Source organism: Salvelinus alpinus, chromosome 5, assembly GCF_045679555.1.
Source record: "Salvelinus alpinus chromosome 5, SLU_Salpinus.1, whole genome shotgun sequence".
NCBI lineage: Eukaryota > Metazoa > Chordata > Actinopteri > Salmoniformes > Salmonidae > Salvelinus > Salvelinus alpinus.
In genome coordinates, this window is record NC_092090.1 from 37,987,553 (window position 1) to 38,005,598 (window position 18,046).

The 18,046-nt window shown below is 40.5% G+C and overlaps 1 protein-coding gene across 13 annotated transcripts; it reads right to left on the bottom strand.

The window, feature by feature from the left end:
• Positions 1-101: 101 nt before the first annotated feature.
• Positions 102-17,801, bottom strand: LOC139576054 (uncharacterized). 13 transcript variants are annotated; one of them, XM_071401685.1, is made up of 18 exons: positions 17,323-17,801; positions 17,173-17,214; positions 16,933-16,993; positions 11,337-11,423; positions 10,871-11,230; positions 10,274-10,732; positions 10,074-10,178; positions 9,940-9,964; positions 9,803-9,837; positions 8,152-9,709; positions 7,926-7,986; positions 2,330-7,616; positions 1,864-2,223; positions 1,267-1,725; positions 1,067-1,171; positions 933-960; positions 796-830; positions 102-702 (listed from the first exon to the last, which is right to left on the bottom strand). In XM_071401685.1, exons 1-10 carry the CDS (start codon positions 17,392-17,394, stop codon positions 9,483-9,485), a joined length of 1,473 nt encoding a protein of 490 aa, XP_071257786.1. In that variant the 5' UTR covers positions 17,395-17,801; the 3' UTR covers positions 102-702; positions 796-830; positions 933-960; positions 1,067-1,171; positions 1,267-1,725; positions 1,864-2,223; positions 2,330-7,616; positions 7,926-7,986; positions 8,152-9,482. The 13 variants fall into 13 exon arrangements, with proteins under 13 accessions (XP_071257786.1, XP_071257785.1, XP_071257789.1 ...); XM_071401684.1 differs by having other exon boundaries at positions 9,940-9,967; positions 17,323-17,800; XM_071401688.1 differs by having other exon boundaries at positions 9,940-9,967; positions 10,871-10,912; positions 17,323-17,799.
• Positions 17,802-18,046: the final 245 nt, after the last annotated feature.

Genomic DNA, 18,046 nt, shown 5'->3' on the forward strand with positions numbered 1-18,046 from the left:
CATTTTGATTTGATTAATCATGTTTAGTATACACTATTGCCTATTGATATTGCAATGATTGAGTACAATGGACCCCCCCCAAAAAAAAAAAATCACGTACATTTTATTTCTGCAATGTTTATTCAATGTTACAAAATGATTAGGTAATCACACATATGACACAATAGAGAAACAGTAAGCACAACTGTAGGACTGAGCACTAGCACCATCTAGTGGAAACGTTCAGTAGAGCATGAATGAACACAAAAACATTCAATTAAAAAAGAAAGTGAATCCTCCTTTTCTCTTTAATGTAACTTAATTTTTGTGATCTAAGTTTTTATTGAGTCACATAACCTGTACAATCAATAAGAATCACAAATGTTTTTTTAACCAACACTCAACCCTCCCACCCGCCATGAAAGACCAATCATGAAAACATTATCTTTAGCTCACTTTATCTACATCATATGAGTAACTATTGGCTGCTAGTAACTCATATTTTCGCTCCAATCCTTAGGGGGCAGGTGGATGATGTCTGAGTGGCCTGGGGGTCAGAGGCCTCATACTCAGTATTGAGCATGACTACAGAATATTGCTCGACAGCAACAGCAGCATGTTCTTCAGCTCCGTTCTGTGCAGTCACAGGATCTCTCACTTCAGTCAGCTTCAGAAGTGAGAAGAGCCCCTCATCCTCTCCTCTGCCCTCAGCATATGGGGAGCCTACACCCAGAAAGAGGAAGCAGTGGGGTTAGATGGGTTTGAAAATCTGTCAGTACTGCAAATTCCTTTTATGGAGATAATATGCCAACTTACAGTCTGAGTTAAGTGTCTCCTCTCCATCTTGTTCTCTGCAATGATTAAATAAAGTATTTATTATTATAAAATTCCATATCAGCAACATGTAATTAATTGATGGCTATCGGAAATGTTATTTTCAAATAATGAAATACCTTTTCATTCTCAGAGTGTGAGATTCTGCTGGAGGAAGAAAGAAACAGAAAGCCCATGTCAATAACATTATATGATTTTTTTTTTTAAATACATACCTGATGATAGAGCATACAGTATGTGGGTTTTTACTCACCTTGCGAAATCTTGGTATTTTTCATCATGACAATGACAATGGCAGTAACAAACAGGCAGGAGAAGAACAAGGCTCCCACTACATACAGTGGTATGTAAGGATCCCCTTTTAATAAAACACAAAGCATTCAGAATGAAGATCAATTAGGTATTATTCATGATCATTTTATGTATTAGTAACAACAATATACTGTGACTCACCAGGAGTATATAACGGGGCTGTGTCATTCCTGTTGGTGTGGTTGTTGAATTCTCCATTCACAGTGACTGTGACATTAGTTATTACCTTCCAGTGCCCTTTTCTATTCTTAAGCACCTGTAAGGCACAAACATACTGTCCGCTGTCTGAATATGTGGCATTGCTGATCTTAAGGTTATGAAAGATAGGGTTTGTTAGGGGAATAGATGAAGTATTTGACCTTCGTTTCAGCAGGGCCTCATCAATGAGACAATGGTGGTCATATAATTCTCCATGACTATCATAAGAATAAGAATAAAGACATGTGCTACTGTTGCCACTGATGGTTTTGATCCAATACACTGAAAATGGAAGGCTAGAGTAATCTTTGGCTACTGTGAAATTACATGCAAGGTTGACTGATTCTCCATGATGTTTGGTAACAGACGTTTTAGTTTCCACACCAGGGTAGCATATCACCACTACAGAAACAGAACATAATTTGATGTTAAATATTTTCATAAACAGATATATGTCTATATACAATATATTGTACAGTATACTGTAATGTGAGTGGTATATCATTTACAAATTGTGAAAGTTAGGAAATGTGAACTTACTCTCTGGTTCAACAAATGCCACAATAAATGAATCCACCTGATCTTTTGAAGGTTTAAAGGGGAATAAGTATCGATCATTTGATGGAAAGGTATGAAAACATGCAAAGAATCCAGTGACGTGTTTCTCCAATTTCATATTTAAACAATGTTTGATACTGTTTTTGCAGGGGGTTTTTTCTAGTTCAAATGCTATAATATTGCACTTCAAATCTCGGTCACATTTCTTGTCATTGTCACAAAGACTGCAATTAAAAGTGCAATCCACTATGTTGTCTTCATCTAGATCAAGTTGCCAAATTCTCTCTTCACATTGTAGGGATATAGCTTCCTCTTTCTCTTGATAATTTAGATAAGTGTTCCCTTTGAGAGAGAAAAAGGTTTCCAAAGTTAGAATCCAGCTCCTCGATTGTACACTCACAAACCCTATTATTCAAGTCTTAAACTGTTGATAAAAATAGTTACCGACCTTGACATTTTCCTACGAGAGTCATCACCATGAAGATAAATAGCATATCCATGATCATTGAACTGAGATTACAAAGCCGTTTTGTTCCTGATTCACAGAATGAGGAAACAGAGGAAATATCACAGGAAGGAAGAATGAACAGAGGGTGTTTGTGGTGTTTGTATGATATACAGTTGATGTTGAAAGTTTAAATACACTTAGGTTGGAGTCATTAAAACTCTTTTTTCAACCACTCCACAATTTTCTTGTTAACAAACTACAGTTTTGGCAAGTCGGTTAGGACATCTACTTTGTGAATGACACAAGTCATTTTTCCAACAATTGTTTACAGACAGATTATTTCACTTATAACTCACTGTTTCACAATTCCAGTGGGTCAGGAGTTTACATACACTAAGTTGACTGTGCCTTTAAACAGCTTGGAAAATTCCAGAAAACGATGTCATGGCTTAGAAGCTTCTGATAGGCTAATTGATATAATTTGAGTCAATTGGAGGTGTACCTGTGGATGTATTTCAAGGCCTACCTTCAAACGCAGTGCCTCTTTGCTTGACATCATGGGAAAATCAAAAGAAGTCAGCCAAGACCTCAGAATTTTTTTTTTAGACCTCCACAAGTCTGGTTCATCCTTGGGAACAATTTCCAAATGCCTGAAGGTACCACGTTCATCTGTACAAACAATAGTACGCAAGTATAAACACCATGGGACCACGCAGCCGTCATACCGCTCAGGAAGGAGACGCGTTATGTCTCCTAGAGATGAAAATACTTTGGCGCGAAAAGTGCAAATCAATCCCAGAACAACAGCAAAGGACCCTGTGAAGATGCTGGAGGAAACAGGTACAAAAGTATCTATATCCACAGTAAAACGAGTCCTACATCGACATAATCTGAAAGGCCGCTCAGCAAGGAAGAAGCCACTGCTCCAAAACTGCCATAAAAAAGCCAGACTACGGTTTGCAACTGCACATGGGGAAAAATATCGTACTTTTTGGAGAAATGTCCTATGGTCTGATGAAACAAAAATAGAACTGTTTGGCCTTAATGACCGTTGTTATCTTAGGAGGAAAAAGGGGGAGGCTAGCAAACCGAAGAACACCATCCCAAACGTGAAGCACAGGGTTGGCAGCATCCTGTTGTGGGGGTGCTTTGCTGCAGGAGGGACTGGTGCACTTCACAAAATAGATGGCATCATGAGGGAGGAAAATTATGTGGATATATTAAAGCAACATCTCAAGACATCAGTCAGGAAGTTGAAGCTTGGTCGCAAATGGGTCTTCCAAATGGACAATGACCCCAAGCATAAAAAATTGCTTAAGGACAACAAAGTCAAGGTATTGGAGTGACCATCACAAAGCCCTGACCTCAATACTTTAGAAAATTTGTGGGCAGAACTGAAAAAGCATGTGCGAGCAAGCAGGCCTACAAACATGACTCAGTTACACCAGCTCTGTCAGGAGGAATGGGCCAAAATTCACCCAACTTATTGTGGGAAGCTTGTGGAAGGCTACCTGAAACGTTTGACCCAAGTTAAACAATTTAATGGCAATGCTACCAAATACTAATTGAGTGTATGTAAACTTCTGACCCACTGGGAATGTGATGAAAGAAATAAACGCTGAAATAAATCCTCCTCTCTATTATTCTGACATTTCACATTCTTAAAATAAAGTGGTGATCCTAACTGACCTAAGACAGGGAATTTTACTAGGATTAAATGTCAGGAATTGTGAAAAACTGAGTTTAAATGTATTTGGCTAAGGTGAATGTAAACTTCCGACTTCAACTGTATATACACGTGGAGTACACGGTGCAATGAAATGCTGACTTGCAGGTGAATCTTTCACTGTGTAGGCTACTCCTTGTAGATGACGAATAAACAAATGTGAACATGTTACTTATGAATTACGCCCAAGGCTAGGCCTATTTGTTCTTGCCTGTATTCCATGTTAAACATTGTTTACAAGCTACATTATATCACCCATGTCACAAGTTGTTTAACGTATGCACAAGAATGTAACAATAAAACTTTATGGCCTGTGAGTCTTATTGAAGATGAGGAGTGGGTATAGTAGGGTGGAGTTCTACTGTTATGTTTCACAGCATGGATTAAGATCAGACAAGGAACAGAAAGAGAGACTGAAGAAATAGGTTGTTGCTCTTTAATTGTGGGACCAGTCAGCAACCGCCCACCATCACCCCCATCCATCACTACTGTGTTTACTTCCAAAGCTGGGTCTAATAATCTGCTGGCTTGATGAGTTAACTCTTTTGTGGAGACAGAATGCTGACAGGACTGACAAAAGTACAGTACTGCCTGGACTACAACTCTGCCAGTAAGTAACCTGGGTTACCACAACATCTAACAGTACTGTGGTCATGTCATCAACCGCTTACATCATAGCACTCTCTGTTTATCACAGAGTTGGCTACTTTCAGTGCCTATTCAGATAAATGTCAGTTGGCCAAGGTCATGGTCTATCATGTGACCAGAGGTAACACAGATTGAGAACAATCACAAGGCCTATCCTGTGTGTGATTGGCATGTCAAAAACATGTATATCATGTAATCATACTGGAGGAAACAAACACTTCCTAGGATGAGGTTCTCCTTTTTGAATAAGTCCACAAAAACCTAAATCAAATAGGGCTATTCATGTGATCACACCTGCCAACTGACACAGCCTGGCTTTGCTTCCTGGGGTTTTGTAGCTTTCAAAGCAGGCCACCTGTGTTTGTGTACAGCACCTAGCAGACCAGATCACAGTTTGGACATCTGGTGGCGAGGGACAGGCTCAGAGACCCAGCATGGTCTCTGTATACAGTGATTACCACAATCCTCTGAGTCACACAAGACTAGGGAGAAATGCCTCAGTCACAACACAAAGATGGCAGTTAAAGGGACAGATATGCTTCAGCGATCCACCTGTACAATAGTAGAGTACAGTGCGCCAGTAACACCATCACATTGCTGATGGATAGCGACAGGACACGTCATTTTGAGAAACTCGTGACTTTGCCCATATTAGCCTAGCTTGTGTGATTAACGGAGCAGAACTCATGTGCTGACAAACTAAGTGGTGAAGAGAGACTGAGGACAGTAGGAGTATGTGGGCCAGAGAGGTGAGAATGTGCTTGGGAGTACAGAGAGTTAGCTTTGCCTCATGCAAACACCACTGCCAGGCACATATTTCCACCACCTAAGGAGAGGCCTCAGCTCACATTCTCCTACTGAGAAAACAACAGCGGGACATCTATTACAGTACCTGTCTAACTATCATTACAGATACCTACAGTTCAGAGGAACGTGTGTCATAAAGGTGACAGTGTGTCAGCAAGGAGCCTAAACAAAACAGTCAATGTTGGTCATCTATGTTTGGACACCCACACACACACACTCCAGAAACACAGGTCACATACAAAGAGAGAGTAAGAGAGAGAGAGTGTGGGGGGTGAGAGAACTAGGCCTAGAGGAGGAGAAAAATAAAAACATTCAGAGAGAAGAGGGAGAAACCCAACCAGACAGTTCACTAATTAGAGGTGGGCAGCCAGCAAAGGATCCAGCCAGGGATGAAGAGAGAATCTGAGGAGGACAGAGAGATAAACAGAGAGCTACAGAAATTAAGGGAGGAGGACAGATGAACAGAGAGAGAGGGGGAGAGAGGAGGACAGTTGAGATGAGTTGTTGAGATGAGTTAGCCCCACTGTGGTCCTCTGTCTGGTCAGTTTGGTGTGCACTTGAATGGATCATTCAATCAGACCCCTTTGAATGGGTCACATTGAAGTCGCATAGCAACACTACCAAGGAGCTGGGAGGCCCACAAATAAAGCCCAAGTCTATCCATTCAGGGCCACCCTCACAGAGCCATGAACTAAAGATCAGAACATAGACCATAGTGTAAAATCAAACCTGAGATTCAATGTAGGCTAAACTGTTTGTAGTCCAGTTGAGGGAGAGGAGGTGACTATCGTATTTTGTAAAGCAAGGCCAGGTGGCACTGCGTGAGTGCGTCATGTTTACTTTCACTGCCAGCATTCATTGAAACACACTGGCAGAACCCAGCAATAACAATAGCTAAACCTCCAGCCAAGGAACAACCGGTATCCCTCTATAAAACATACCAGCGTCTTAAAACAATCAGCTGAAATAGATGAGGGTAAAACTATACAACCAAAGCAAGGCTACACAGGGTGACATTTTTACTCACATATGCGCATAAATATTGCTGTGCAAAGTTTAAAAAATGAAGGATTCTAGTTTTATTACATCAAATATTAGTCATTGTGCTCCTAAATGTATTTGTGTACGCAAACATTTTCCAATTTAAGTCAGTGTAAAGCCATGCAAAGCAGAGAAAATAGAAATAAAGTGCAAGAGGGAAATTTTGTTATTATTTCAGCAGCGTAAGTAAAACCAGGCAAGGCGCATCTATTTTAGAATGAAGGAAGGTCCATCCTCTGTTGCTTAATTATAAGGAGTGAACGCCTCAAAGGGAAATTCGTCCAACAGCACAACCTCTGATTCACAACTTGTCCTCAGACTCAGTTATAGGCCTAATGACACTTCAAGGTTATACGGTCAAGTGTTTCTCAATCTTGCTCCAATATATCAGTGAGCTTCCGCCTCCATAACAGCCATGAATGAACCGAAATGCTTAAGAATGTTGTTGGCTTTTTTCAACAATAGTTTATGGGGGGCAACATGAATTGAGTGGAGGGTCATGGCCCCTCCCTGTACACAGATTGATGAGTGGTGAGTAGACACATAAATAGACTTTTCATTATTTACATTCTCTTTAAATGTCTCCTTGTTTATCTTAATACACTGGAGCAAAATGTAATATGGAGAGGTTGGGTGTCAGTTTAGCTCACACACAAACACTGCCAACTTAATGGGAAAAAAGTAAACAACCCTGAGGCCCTGCCACGCATTAAAAATTCAAAGTTGCAGAGAAAAACACACAAAAGGCGAGAAATAGTTTTCAGTGAATGGTGCTCTGTGAACAGGAAATACCCTTGTGAATCTCTTATTGTAACCTCCTTAAGACAGTCATTAACCAACTCGCATCCTCTCTGAGCTGGGATTTGACTGAAAAATCAGGAGGCATATCTGACACAGCCCATTGTTAACTAAGGCTAAATTATGCAGAGTTAGTTGCAGTGATGAAAAGGGGGCCAGGCAGGCACTGCATTGTCATGGTGACTTGAGACAGCCCAGAGCGAACAGACTTTCAGTTGGATGAGATTACCACAGCCTAATGATGCGACAATAAGGGATGCCAAAGACCTGTGGGGAAAACCACAAGTCAGGTGCACTGACAGAGAACACATTCATACAAGAAATTACATTTAGCTGAAGAGATATGGGAGTTTTCACTGGCTGGTCATTGAAATATCAGTCATCTTCTACCTTAGCATGAGAAGAAAGACTATAGCTGGATGAGGTCAGCCTTTACTGGTTATTTTTCAGGAGCGGGATATTTTGATGGGTGGTTTAATTTATGTAGCCTCTACATACTCATAACATAGTTGTTATTTACAAATAGAACAGTCAGAAACAACAAGCTAGCTGTGGCAGAGGGAACTGTAAACTCACCTGGAAGTAACTTGGCCTCTAACTTCTTGATAGGTGGCTGTGGAGTTTTTTTCAGATCAGTCTGCATGAAATATAAAACAGTCTATAATAAGCAACCTACATGATGCACAACATATAGCTAGTGAATTGAACAAGTAATCCTAGCTAGCTAACTACTCAGTAATAGCAAGTAACTGTTAGTATACCGAGGACAGAGTAACTTTGCTAGTCAACTAAGGTTACTCACTTGTACAGGCAGAAGGTAGGATTTAAAGGTTGGTTTCAAGGGCTTCACAGAAAACATTATTAATAGCTTGAGTCCAATAACTAAAGATGATTAATGGATACTTCCAAGATTTCAGTGAGAAAAGAATGTCAAACGTTAACAAACTTGTACCTTGGCTAGCACAATAACAACAGCTAAAAAATAAACTGCTGAAAATGTGAAGTAGTCAACAATACAGTCCATTTTTCGAGATAGATTTCCCCATTTGGATCAGGCCGGGATAGCTTGCTGGGTATCTCCTTTCGTTTCGTGTCAACACAGATGCTGTTCTGGCGAGCTCTGGTTGTCCTCCTCGTGAACAAGTTACTAGTAGCCAGCTAGCCTTGTAGTTAGCTGCTAGCAAGCAACTTTTACTTCGTCAAACAACCTAGCTAGTTTTAGCTAACTAGCAAGCATTACATTCGCAAAACTTTGCGAACGCCTAGCTGCAGACCGTGAGTTAATTCACTAATTTACTGGAGAAGAACTCCACAACGTAAACCCTGCAGGCATACATCAGTGATAACTTTCGTATTTAGCTAACAGCATTATATCCAAGGCTTTGCTATCCTTTTTGCTATGGACACAACGGCCATGTTTACATTCGGGAGGAGACAGACAGGGGAGGAGCATCGGTCTATGTTGCACCCCCAAGCACAGATCTGGGACCAGCTGTAACTGACTCCTGTTCAGATTTAAGATACAAAACGGTGAAAAAATAAATTTAAGGGCTTTTGACCTACAACGGAGGGTAGGGAGGGCCCCAGAAAGTGCTATGTCTTACTCTCTTGATTCCTCAAGCATCGTCTAGTCCATTCATTTATGTCTATTTAAGACACATTTTGATTTGATTAATCATGTTTAGTATACACTATTGCCTATTGATATTGCAATGATTGAGTACAATGGACCCCCCCCAAAAAAAAAAAATCACGTACATTTTATTTCTGCAATGTTTATTCAATGTTACAAAATGATTAGGTAATCACACATATGACACAATAGAGAAACAGTAAGCACAACTGTAGGACTGAGCACTAGCACCATCTAGTGGAAACGTTCAGTAGAGCATGAATGAACACAAAAACATTCAATTAAAAAAGAAAGTGAATCCTCCTTTTCTCTTTAATGTAACTTAATTTTTGTGATCTAAGTTTTTATTGAGTCACATAACCTGTACAATCAATAAGAATCACAAATGTTTTTTTAACCAACACTCAACCCTCCCACCCGCCATGAAAGACCAATCATGAAAACATTATCTTTAGCTCACTTTATCTACATCATATGAGTAACTATTGGCTGCTAGTAACTCATATTTTCGCTCCAATCCTTAGGGGGCAGGTGGATGATGTCTGAGTGGCCTGGGGGTCAGAGGCCTCATACTCAGTATTGAGCATGACTACAGAATATTGCTCGACAGCAACAGCAGCATGTTCTTCAGCTCCGTTCTGTGCAGTCACAGGATCTCTCACTTCAGTCAGCTTCAGAAGTGAGAAGAGCCCCTCATCCTCTCCTCTGCCCTCAGCATATGGGGAGCCTACACCCAGAAAGAGGAAGCAGTGGGGTTAGATGGGTTTGAAAATCTGTCAGTACTGCAAATTCCTTTTATGGAGATAATATGCCAACTTACAGTCTGAGTTAAGTGTCTCCTCTCCATCTTGTTCTCTGCAATGATTAAATAAAGTATTTATTATTATAAAATTCCATATCAGCAACATGTAATTAATTGATGGCTATCGGAAATGTTATTTTCAAATAATGAAATACCTTTTCATTCTCAGAGTGTGAGATTCTGCTGGAGGAAGAAAGAAACAGAAAGCCCATGTCAATAACATTATATGATTTTTTTTTTTAAATACATACCTGATGATAGAGCATACAGTATGTGGGTTTTTACTCACCTTGCGAAATCTTGGTATTTTTCATCATGACAATGACAATGGCAGTAACAAACAGGCAGGAGAAGAACAAGGCTCCCACTACATACAGTGGTATGTAAGGATCCCCTTTTAATAAAACACAAAGCATTCAGAATGAAGATCAATTAGGTATTATTCATGATCATTTTATGTATTAGTAACAACAATATACTGTGACTCACCAGGAGTATATAACGGGGCTGTGTCATTCCTGTTGGTGTGGTTGTTGAATTCTCCATTCACAGTGACTGTGACATTAGTTATTACCTTCCAGTGCCCTTTTCTATTCTTAAGCACCTGTAAGGCACAAACATACTGTCCGCTGTCTGAATATGTGGCATTGCTGATCTTAAGGTTATGAAAGATAGGGTTTGTTAGGGGAATAGATGAAGTATTTGACCTTCGTTTCAGCAGGGCCTCATCAATGAGACAATGGTGGTCATATAATTCTCCATGACTATCATAAGAATAAGAATAAAGACATGTGCTACTGTTGCCACTGATGGTTTTGATCCAATACACTGAAAATGGAAGGCTAGAGTAATCTTTGGCTACTGTGAAATTACATGCAAGGTTGACTGATTCTCCATGATGTTTGGTAACAGACGTTTTAGTTTCCACACCAGGGTAGCATATCACCACTACAGAAACAGAACATAATTTGATGTTAAATATTTTCATAAACAGATATATGTCTATATACAATATATTGTACAGTATACTGTAATGTGAGTGGTATATCATTTACAAATTGTGAAAGTTAGGAAATGTGAACTTACTCTCTGGTTCAACAAATGCCACAATAAATGAATCCACCTGATCTTTTGAAGGTTTAAAGGGGAATAAGTATCGATCATTTGATGGAAAGGTATGAAAACATGCAAAGAATCCAGTGACGTGTTTCTCCAATTTCATATTTAAACAATGTTTGATACTGTTTTTGCAGGGGGTTTTTTCTAGTTCAAATGCTATAATATTGCACTTCAAATCTCGGTCACATTTCTTGTCATTGTCACAAAGACTGCAATTAAAAGTGCAATCCACTATGTTGTCTTCATCTAGATCAAGTTGCCAAATTCTCTCTTCACATTGTAGGGATATAGCTTCCTCTTTCTCTTGATAATTTAGATAAGTGTTCCCTTTGAGAGAGAAAAAGGTTTCCAAAGTTAGAATCCAGCTCCTCGATTGTACACTCACAAACCCTATTATTCAAGTCTTAAACTGTTGATAAAAATAGTTACCGACCTTGACATTTTCCTACGAGAGTCATCACCATGAAGATAAATAGCATATCCATGATCATTGAACTGAGATTACAAAGCCGTTTTGTTCCTGATTCACAGAATGAGGAAACAGAGGAAATATCACAGGAAGGAAGAATGAACAGAGGGTGTTTGTGGTGTTTGTATGATATACAGTTGATGTTGAAAGTTTAAATACACTTAGGTTGGAGTCATTAAAACTCTTTTTTCAACCACTCCACAATTTTCTTGTTAACAAACTACAGTTTTGGCAAGTCGGTTAGGACATCTACTTTGTGAATGACACAAGTCATTTTTCCAACAATTGTTTACAGACAGATTATTTCACTTATAACTCACTGTTTCACAATTCCAGTGGGTCAGGAGTTTACATACACTAAGTTGACTGTGCCTTTAAACAGCTTGGAAAATTCCAGAAAACGATGTCATGGCTTAGAAGCTTCTGATAGGCTAATTGATATAATTTGAGTCAATTGGAGGTGTACCTGTGGATGTATTTCAAGGCCTACCTTCAAACGCAGTGCCTCTTTGCTTGACATCATGGGAAAATCAAAAGAAGTCAGCCAAGACCTCAGAATTTTTTTTTAGACCTCCACAAGTCTGGTTCATCCTTGGGAACAATTTCCAAATGCCTGAAGGTACCACGTTCATCTGTACAAACAATAGTACGCAAGTATAAACACCATGGGACCACGCAGCCGTCATACCGCTCAGGAAGGAGACGCGTTATGTCTCCTAGAGATGAAAATACTTTGGCGCGAAAAGTGCAAATCAATCCCAGAACAACAGCAAAGGACCCTGTGAAGATGCTGGAGGAAACAGGTACAAAAGTATCTATATCCACAGTAAAACGAGTCCTACATCGACATAATCTGAAAGGCCGCTCAGCAAGGAAGAAGCCACTGCTCCAAAACTGCCATAAAAAAGCCAGACTACGGTTTGCAACTGCACATGGGGAAAAATATCGTACTTTTTGGAGAAATGTCCTATGGTCTGATGAAACAAAAATAGAACTGTTTGGCCTTAATGACCGTTGTTATCTTAGGAGGAAAAAGGGGGAGGCTAGCAAACCGAAGAACACCATCCCAAACGTGAAGCACAGGGTTGGCAGCATCCTGTTGTGGGGGTGCTTTGCTGCAGGAGGGACTGGTGCACTTCACAAAATAGATGGCATCATGAGGGAGGAAAATTATGTGGATATATTAAAGCAACATCTCAAGACATCAGTCAGGAAGTTGAAGCTTGGTCGCAAATGGGTCTTCCAAATGGACAATGACCCCAAGCATAAAAAATTGCTTAAGGACAACAAAGTCAAGGTATTGGAGTGACCATCACAAAGCCCTGACCTCAATACTTTAGAAAATTTGTGGGCAGAACTGAAAAAGCATGTGCGAGCAAGCAGGCCTACAAACATGACTCAGTTACACCAGCTCTGTCAGGAGGAATGGGCCAAAATTCACCCAACTTATTGTGGGAAGCTTGTGGAAGGCTACCTGAAACGTTTGACCCAAGTTAAACAATTTAATGGCAATGCTACCAAATACTAATTGAGTGTATGTAAACTTCTGACCCACTGGGAATGTGATGAAAGAAATAAACGCTGAAATAAATCCTCCTCTCTATTATTCTGACATTTCACATTCTTAAAATAAAGTGGTGATCCTAACTGACCTAAGACAGGGAATTTTACTAGGATTAAATGTCAGGAATTGTGAAAAACTGAGTTTAAATGTATTTGGCTAAGGTGAATGTAAACTTCCGACTTCAACTGTATATACACGTGGAGTACACGGTGCAATGAAATGCTGACTTGCAGGTGAATCTTTCACTGTGTAGGCTACTCCTTGTAGATGACGAATAAACAAATGTGAACATGTTACTTATGAATTACGCCCAAGGCTAGGCCTATTTGTTCTTGCCTGTATTCCATGTTAAACATTGTTTACAAGCTACATTATATCACCCATGTCACAAGTTGTTTAACGTATGCACAAGAATGTAACAATAAAACTTTATGGCCTGTGAGTCTTATTGAAGATGAGGAGTGGGTATAGTAGGGTGGAGTTCTACTGTTATGTTTCACAGCATGGATTAAGATCAGACAAGGAACAGAAAGAGAGACTGAAGAAATAGGTTGTTGCTCTTTAATTGTGGGACCAGTCAGCAACCGCCCACCATCACCCCCATCCATCACTACTGTGTTTACTTCCAAAGCTGGGTCTAATAATCTGCTGGCTTGATGAGTTAACTCTTTTGTGGAGACAGAATGCTGACAGGACTGACAAAAGTACAGTACTGCCTGGACTACAACTCTGCCAGTAAGTAACCTGGGTTACCACAACATCTAACAGTACTGTGGTCATGTCATCAACCGCTTACATCATAGCACTCTCTGTTTATCACAGAGTTGGCTACTTTCAGTGCCTATTCAGATAAATGTCAGTTGGCCAAGGTCATGGTCTATCATGTGACCAGAGGTAACACAGATTGAGAACAATCACAAGGCCTATCCTGTGTGTGATTGGCATGTCAAAAACATGTATATCATGTAATCATACTGGAGGAAACAAACACTTCCTAGGATGAGGTTCTCCTTTTTGAATAAGTCCACAAAAACCTAAATCAAATAGGGCTATTCATGTGATCACACCTGCCAACTGACACAGCCTGGCTTTGCTTCCTGGGGTTTTGTAGCTTTCAAAGCAGGCCACCTGTGTTTGTGTACAGCACCTAGCAGACCAGATCACAGTTTGGACATCTGGTGGCGAGGGACAGGCTCAGAGACCCAGCATGGTCTCTGTATACAGTGATTACCACAATCCTCTGAGTCACACAAGACTAGGGAGAAATGCCTCAGTCACAACACAAAGATGGCAGTTAAAGGGACAGATATGCTTCAGCGATCCACCTGTACAATAGTAGAGTACAGTGCGCCAGTAACACCATCACATTGCTGATGGATAGCGACAGGACACGTCATTTTGAGAAACTCGTGACTTTGCCCATATTAGCCTAGCTTGTGTGATTAACGGAGCAGAACTCATGTGCTGACAAACTAAGTGGTGAAGAGAGACTGAGGACAGTAGGAGTATGTGGGCCAGAGAGGTGAGAATGTGCTTGGGAGTACAGAGAGTTAGCTTTGCCTCATGCAAACACCACTGCCAGGCACATATTTCCACCACCTAAGGAGAGGCCTCAGCTCACATTCTCCTACTGAGAAAACAACAGCGGGACATCTATTACAGTACCTGTCTAACTATCATTACAGATACCTACAGTTCAGAGGAACGTGTGTCATAAAGGTGACAGTGTGTCAGCAAGGAGCCTAAACAAAACAGTCAATGTTGGTCATCTATGTTTGGACACCCACACACACACACTCCAGAAACACAGGTCACATACAAAGAGAGAGTAAGAGAGAGAGAGTGTGGGGGGTGAGAGAACTAGGCCTAGAGGAGGAGAAAAATAAAAACATTCAGAGAGAAGAGGGAGAAACCCAACCAGACAGTTCACTAATTAGAGGTGGGCAGCCAGCAAAGGATCCAGCCAGGGATGAAGAGAGAATCTGAGGAGGACAGAGAGATAAACAGAGAGCTACAGAAATTAAGGGAGGAGGACAGATGAACAGAGAGAGAGGGGGAGAGAGGAGGACAGTTGAGATGAGTTGTTGAGATGAGTTAGCCCCACTGTGGTCCTCTGTCTGGTCAGTTTGGTGTGCACTTGAATGGATCATTCAATCAGACCCCTTTGAATGGGTCACATTGAAGTCGCATAGCAACACTACCAAGGAGCTGGGAGGCCCACAAATAAAGCCCAAGTCTATCCATTCAGGGCCACCCTCACAGAGCCATGAACTAAAGATCAGAACATAGACCATAGTGTAAAATCAAACCTGAGATTCAATGTAGGCTAAACTGTTTGTAGTCCAGTTGAGGGAGAGGAGGTGACTATCGTATTTTGTAAAGCAAGGCCAGGTGGCACTGCGTGAGTGCGTCATGTTTACTTTCACTGCCAGCATTCATTGAAACACACTGGCAGAACCCAGCAATAACAATAGCTAAACCTCCAGCCAAGGAACAACCGGTATCCCTCTATAAAACATACCAGCGTCTTAAAACAATCAGCTGAAATAGATGAGGGTAAAACTATACAACCAAAGCAAGGCTACACAGGGTGACATTTTTACTCACATATGCGCATAAATATTGCTGTGCAAAGTTTAAAAAATGAAGGATTCTAGTTTTATTACATCAAATATTAGTCATTGTGCTCCTAAATGTATTTGTGTACGCAAACATTTTCCAATTTAAGTCAGTGTAAAGCCCTGCAAAGCAGAGAAAATAGCAATAAAGTGCTAGAGGGAGGTTTTGTTATTATTTCAGCAGCGTTAAGTTTAACCAGGCAAGGCGCATCTATTTTAGAATGAAGGAAGGTCCATCCTCTGTTGCTTAATTATAAGGAGTGAACGCCTCAAAGGGAAATTCGTCCCACAGCACAACCTCTGATTCACAACTTGTCCTCAGACTCAGATATAGGCCTAATGACACTTCAAGGTTATACGGTCAAGTGTTTCTCAATCTTGCTCCAATATATCAGTGAGCTTCCGCCTCCATAACAGCCATGAATGAACCGAAATGCTTAAGAATGTTGTTGGCTTTTTTCAACAATAGTTTATGGGGGGCAACATGAATTGAGTGGAGGGTCATGGCCCCTCCCTGTACACAGATTGATGAGTGGTGAGTAGACACATAAATAGACTTTTCATTATTTACATTCTCTTTAAATGTCTCCTTGTTTATCTTAATACACTGGAGCAAAATGTAATATGGAGAGGTTGGGTGTCAGTTTAGCTCACACACAAACACTGCCAACTTAATGGGAAAAAAGTAAACAACCCTGAGGCCCTGCCACGCATTAAAAATTCAAAGTTGCAGAGAAAAACACACAAAAGGCGAGAAATAGTTTTCAGTGAATGGTGCTCTGTGAACAGGAAATACCCTTGTGAATCTCTTATTGTAACCTCCTTAAGACAGTCATTAACCAACTCGCATCCTCTCTGAGCTGGGATTTGACTGAAAAATCAGGAGGCATATCTGACACAGCCCATTGTTAACTAAGGCTAAATTATGCAGAGTTAGTTGCAGTGATGAAAAGGGGGCCAGGCAGGCACTGCATTGTCATGGTGACTTGAGACAGCCCAGAGCGAACAGACTTTCAGTTGGATGAGATTACCACAGCCTAATGATGCGACAATAAGGGATGCCAAAGACCTGTGGGGAAAACCACAAGTCAGGTGCACTGACAGAGAACACATTCATACAAGAAATTACATTTAGCTGAAGAGATATGGGAGTTTTCACTGGCTGGTCATTGAAATATCAGTCATCTTCTACCTTAGCATGAGAAGAAAGACTATAGCTGGATGAGGTCAGCCTTTACTGGTTATTTTTCAGGAGCGGGATATTTTGATGGGTGGTTTAATTTATGTAGCCTCTACATACTCATAACATAGTTGTTAGTTACAAATAGAACAGTCAGAAACAACAAGCTAGCTGTGGCAGAGGGAACTGTAAACTCACCTGGAAGTAACTTGGCCTCTAACTTCTTGATAGGTGGCTGTGGAGCTTTTTTCAGATCAGTCTGCATGAAATATAAAACAGAGACAGGTTGTTAGTCTATAATAAGCAAACTAAATTTTGCACAACATATAGCGAGAGAATTGAACAAGTAATCCTAGCTAGATAACTACTCAGTAATAGCAAGTAACTGTTAGTATACCGAGGACAGAGTAACTTTGCTAGTCAACTAAGGTTACTCACTTGTACAGGCAGAAGGTAGGATTTAAAGGTTGGTTTCAAGGGCTTCACAGAAAACATTATTAATAGCTTGAGTCCAATAACTAAAGATGATTAATGGATACTTCCAAGATTTCAGTGAGAAAAGAATGTCAAAAGTTAACAAACTTGTACCTTGGCTAGCACAATAACAACAGCTAAAAAATAAACTGCTGAAAATGTGAAGTAGTCAACAATACAGTCCATTTTTCGAGATAGATTTCCCCATTTGGATCAGGCCGGGATAGCTTGCTGGGTATCTCCTTTCGTTTCGTGTCAACACAGATGCTGTTCTGGCGAGCTCTGGTTGTCCTCCTCGTGAACAAGTTACTAGTATCCAGCTAGCCTTGTAGTTAGCTGCTAGCAAGCAACTTTTACTTCGTCAAACAACCTAGCTAGTTTTAGCTAACTAGCAAGCATTACATTCGCAAAACTTTGCTAACGCCTAGCTGCAGACCGTGAGTTAATTCACTAATTTACTGGAGAAGAACTCCACAACGTAAACCCTGCAGGCATACATCAGTGATAACTTTCGTATTTAGCAAGCAGCATTATATCCAAGGCTTTGCTATCCTTTTTGCTATGGACACAACGGCCATGTTTACATTCAGGAGGAGACAGACAGGGGAGGAGCATCGGTCTATGTTGCACCCCCAAGCACAGATCTGGGACCAGCTGTAACTGACTCCTGTTCAGATTTAAGATTAAAAAACAGAGTAAAAATACATTTAAGGGCTTTTGACCTACAACGGAGGGTAGGGAGGGCCCCAGAAAGTGCTATATCTTACTCTCTTGATTCCTCACGCATCGTCTGGTCCATTCATTTATGTCTATTTACGACTAATTTTGATTTGATTAA

Excerpts from the sequence above, each read along its gene's own strand:
- LOC139576054 (XM_071401684.1), bottom strand. The coding sequence starts at position 17,394 with ATGGACTGTATTGTTGACTACTTCACATTTTCAGCAGTTTATTTTTTA. Across the intron at positions 17,215-17,322 it reads TTGTTATTGTGCTAGCCAAG|CCCTTGAAACCAACCTTTAA; the intron begins GTACAAGTTTGT and ends TTTTCTGTGAAG. Across the intron at positions 10,733-10,870 it reads GGCATTTGTTGAACCAGAGA|TGGTGATATGCTACCCTGGT; the intron begins GTAAGTTCACAT and ends CTGTTTCTGTAG.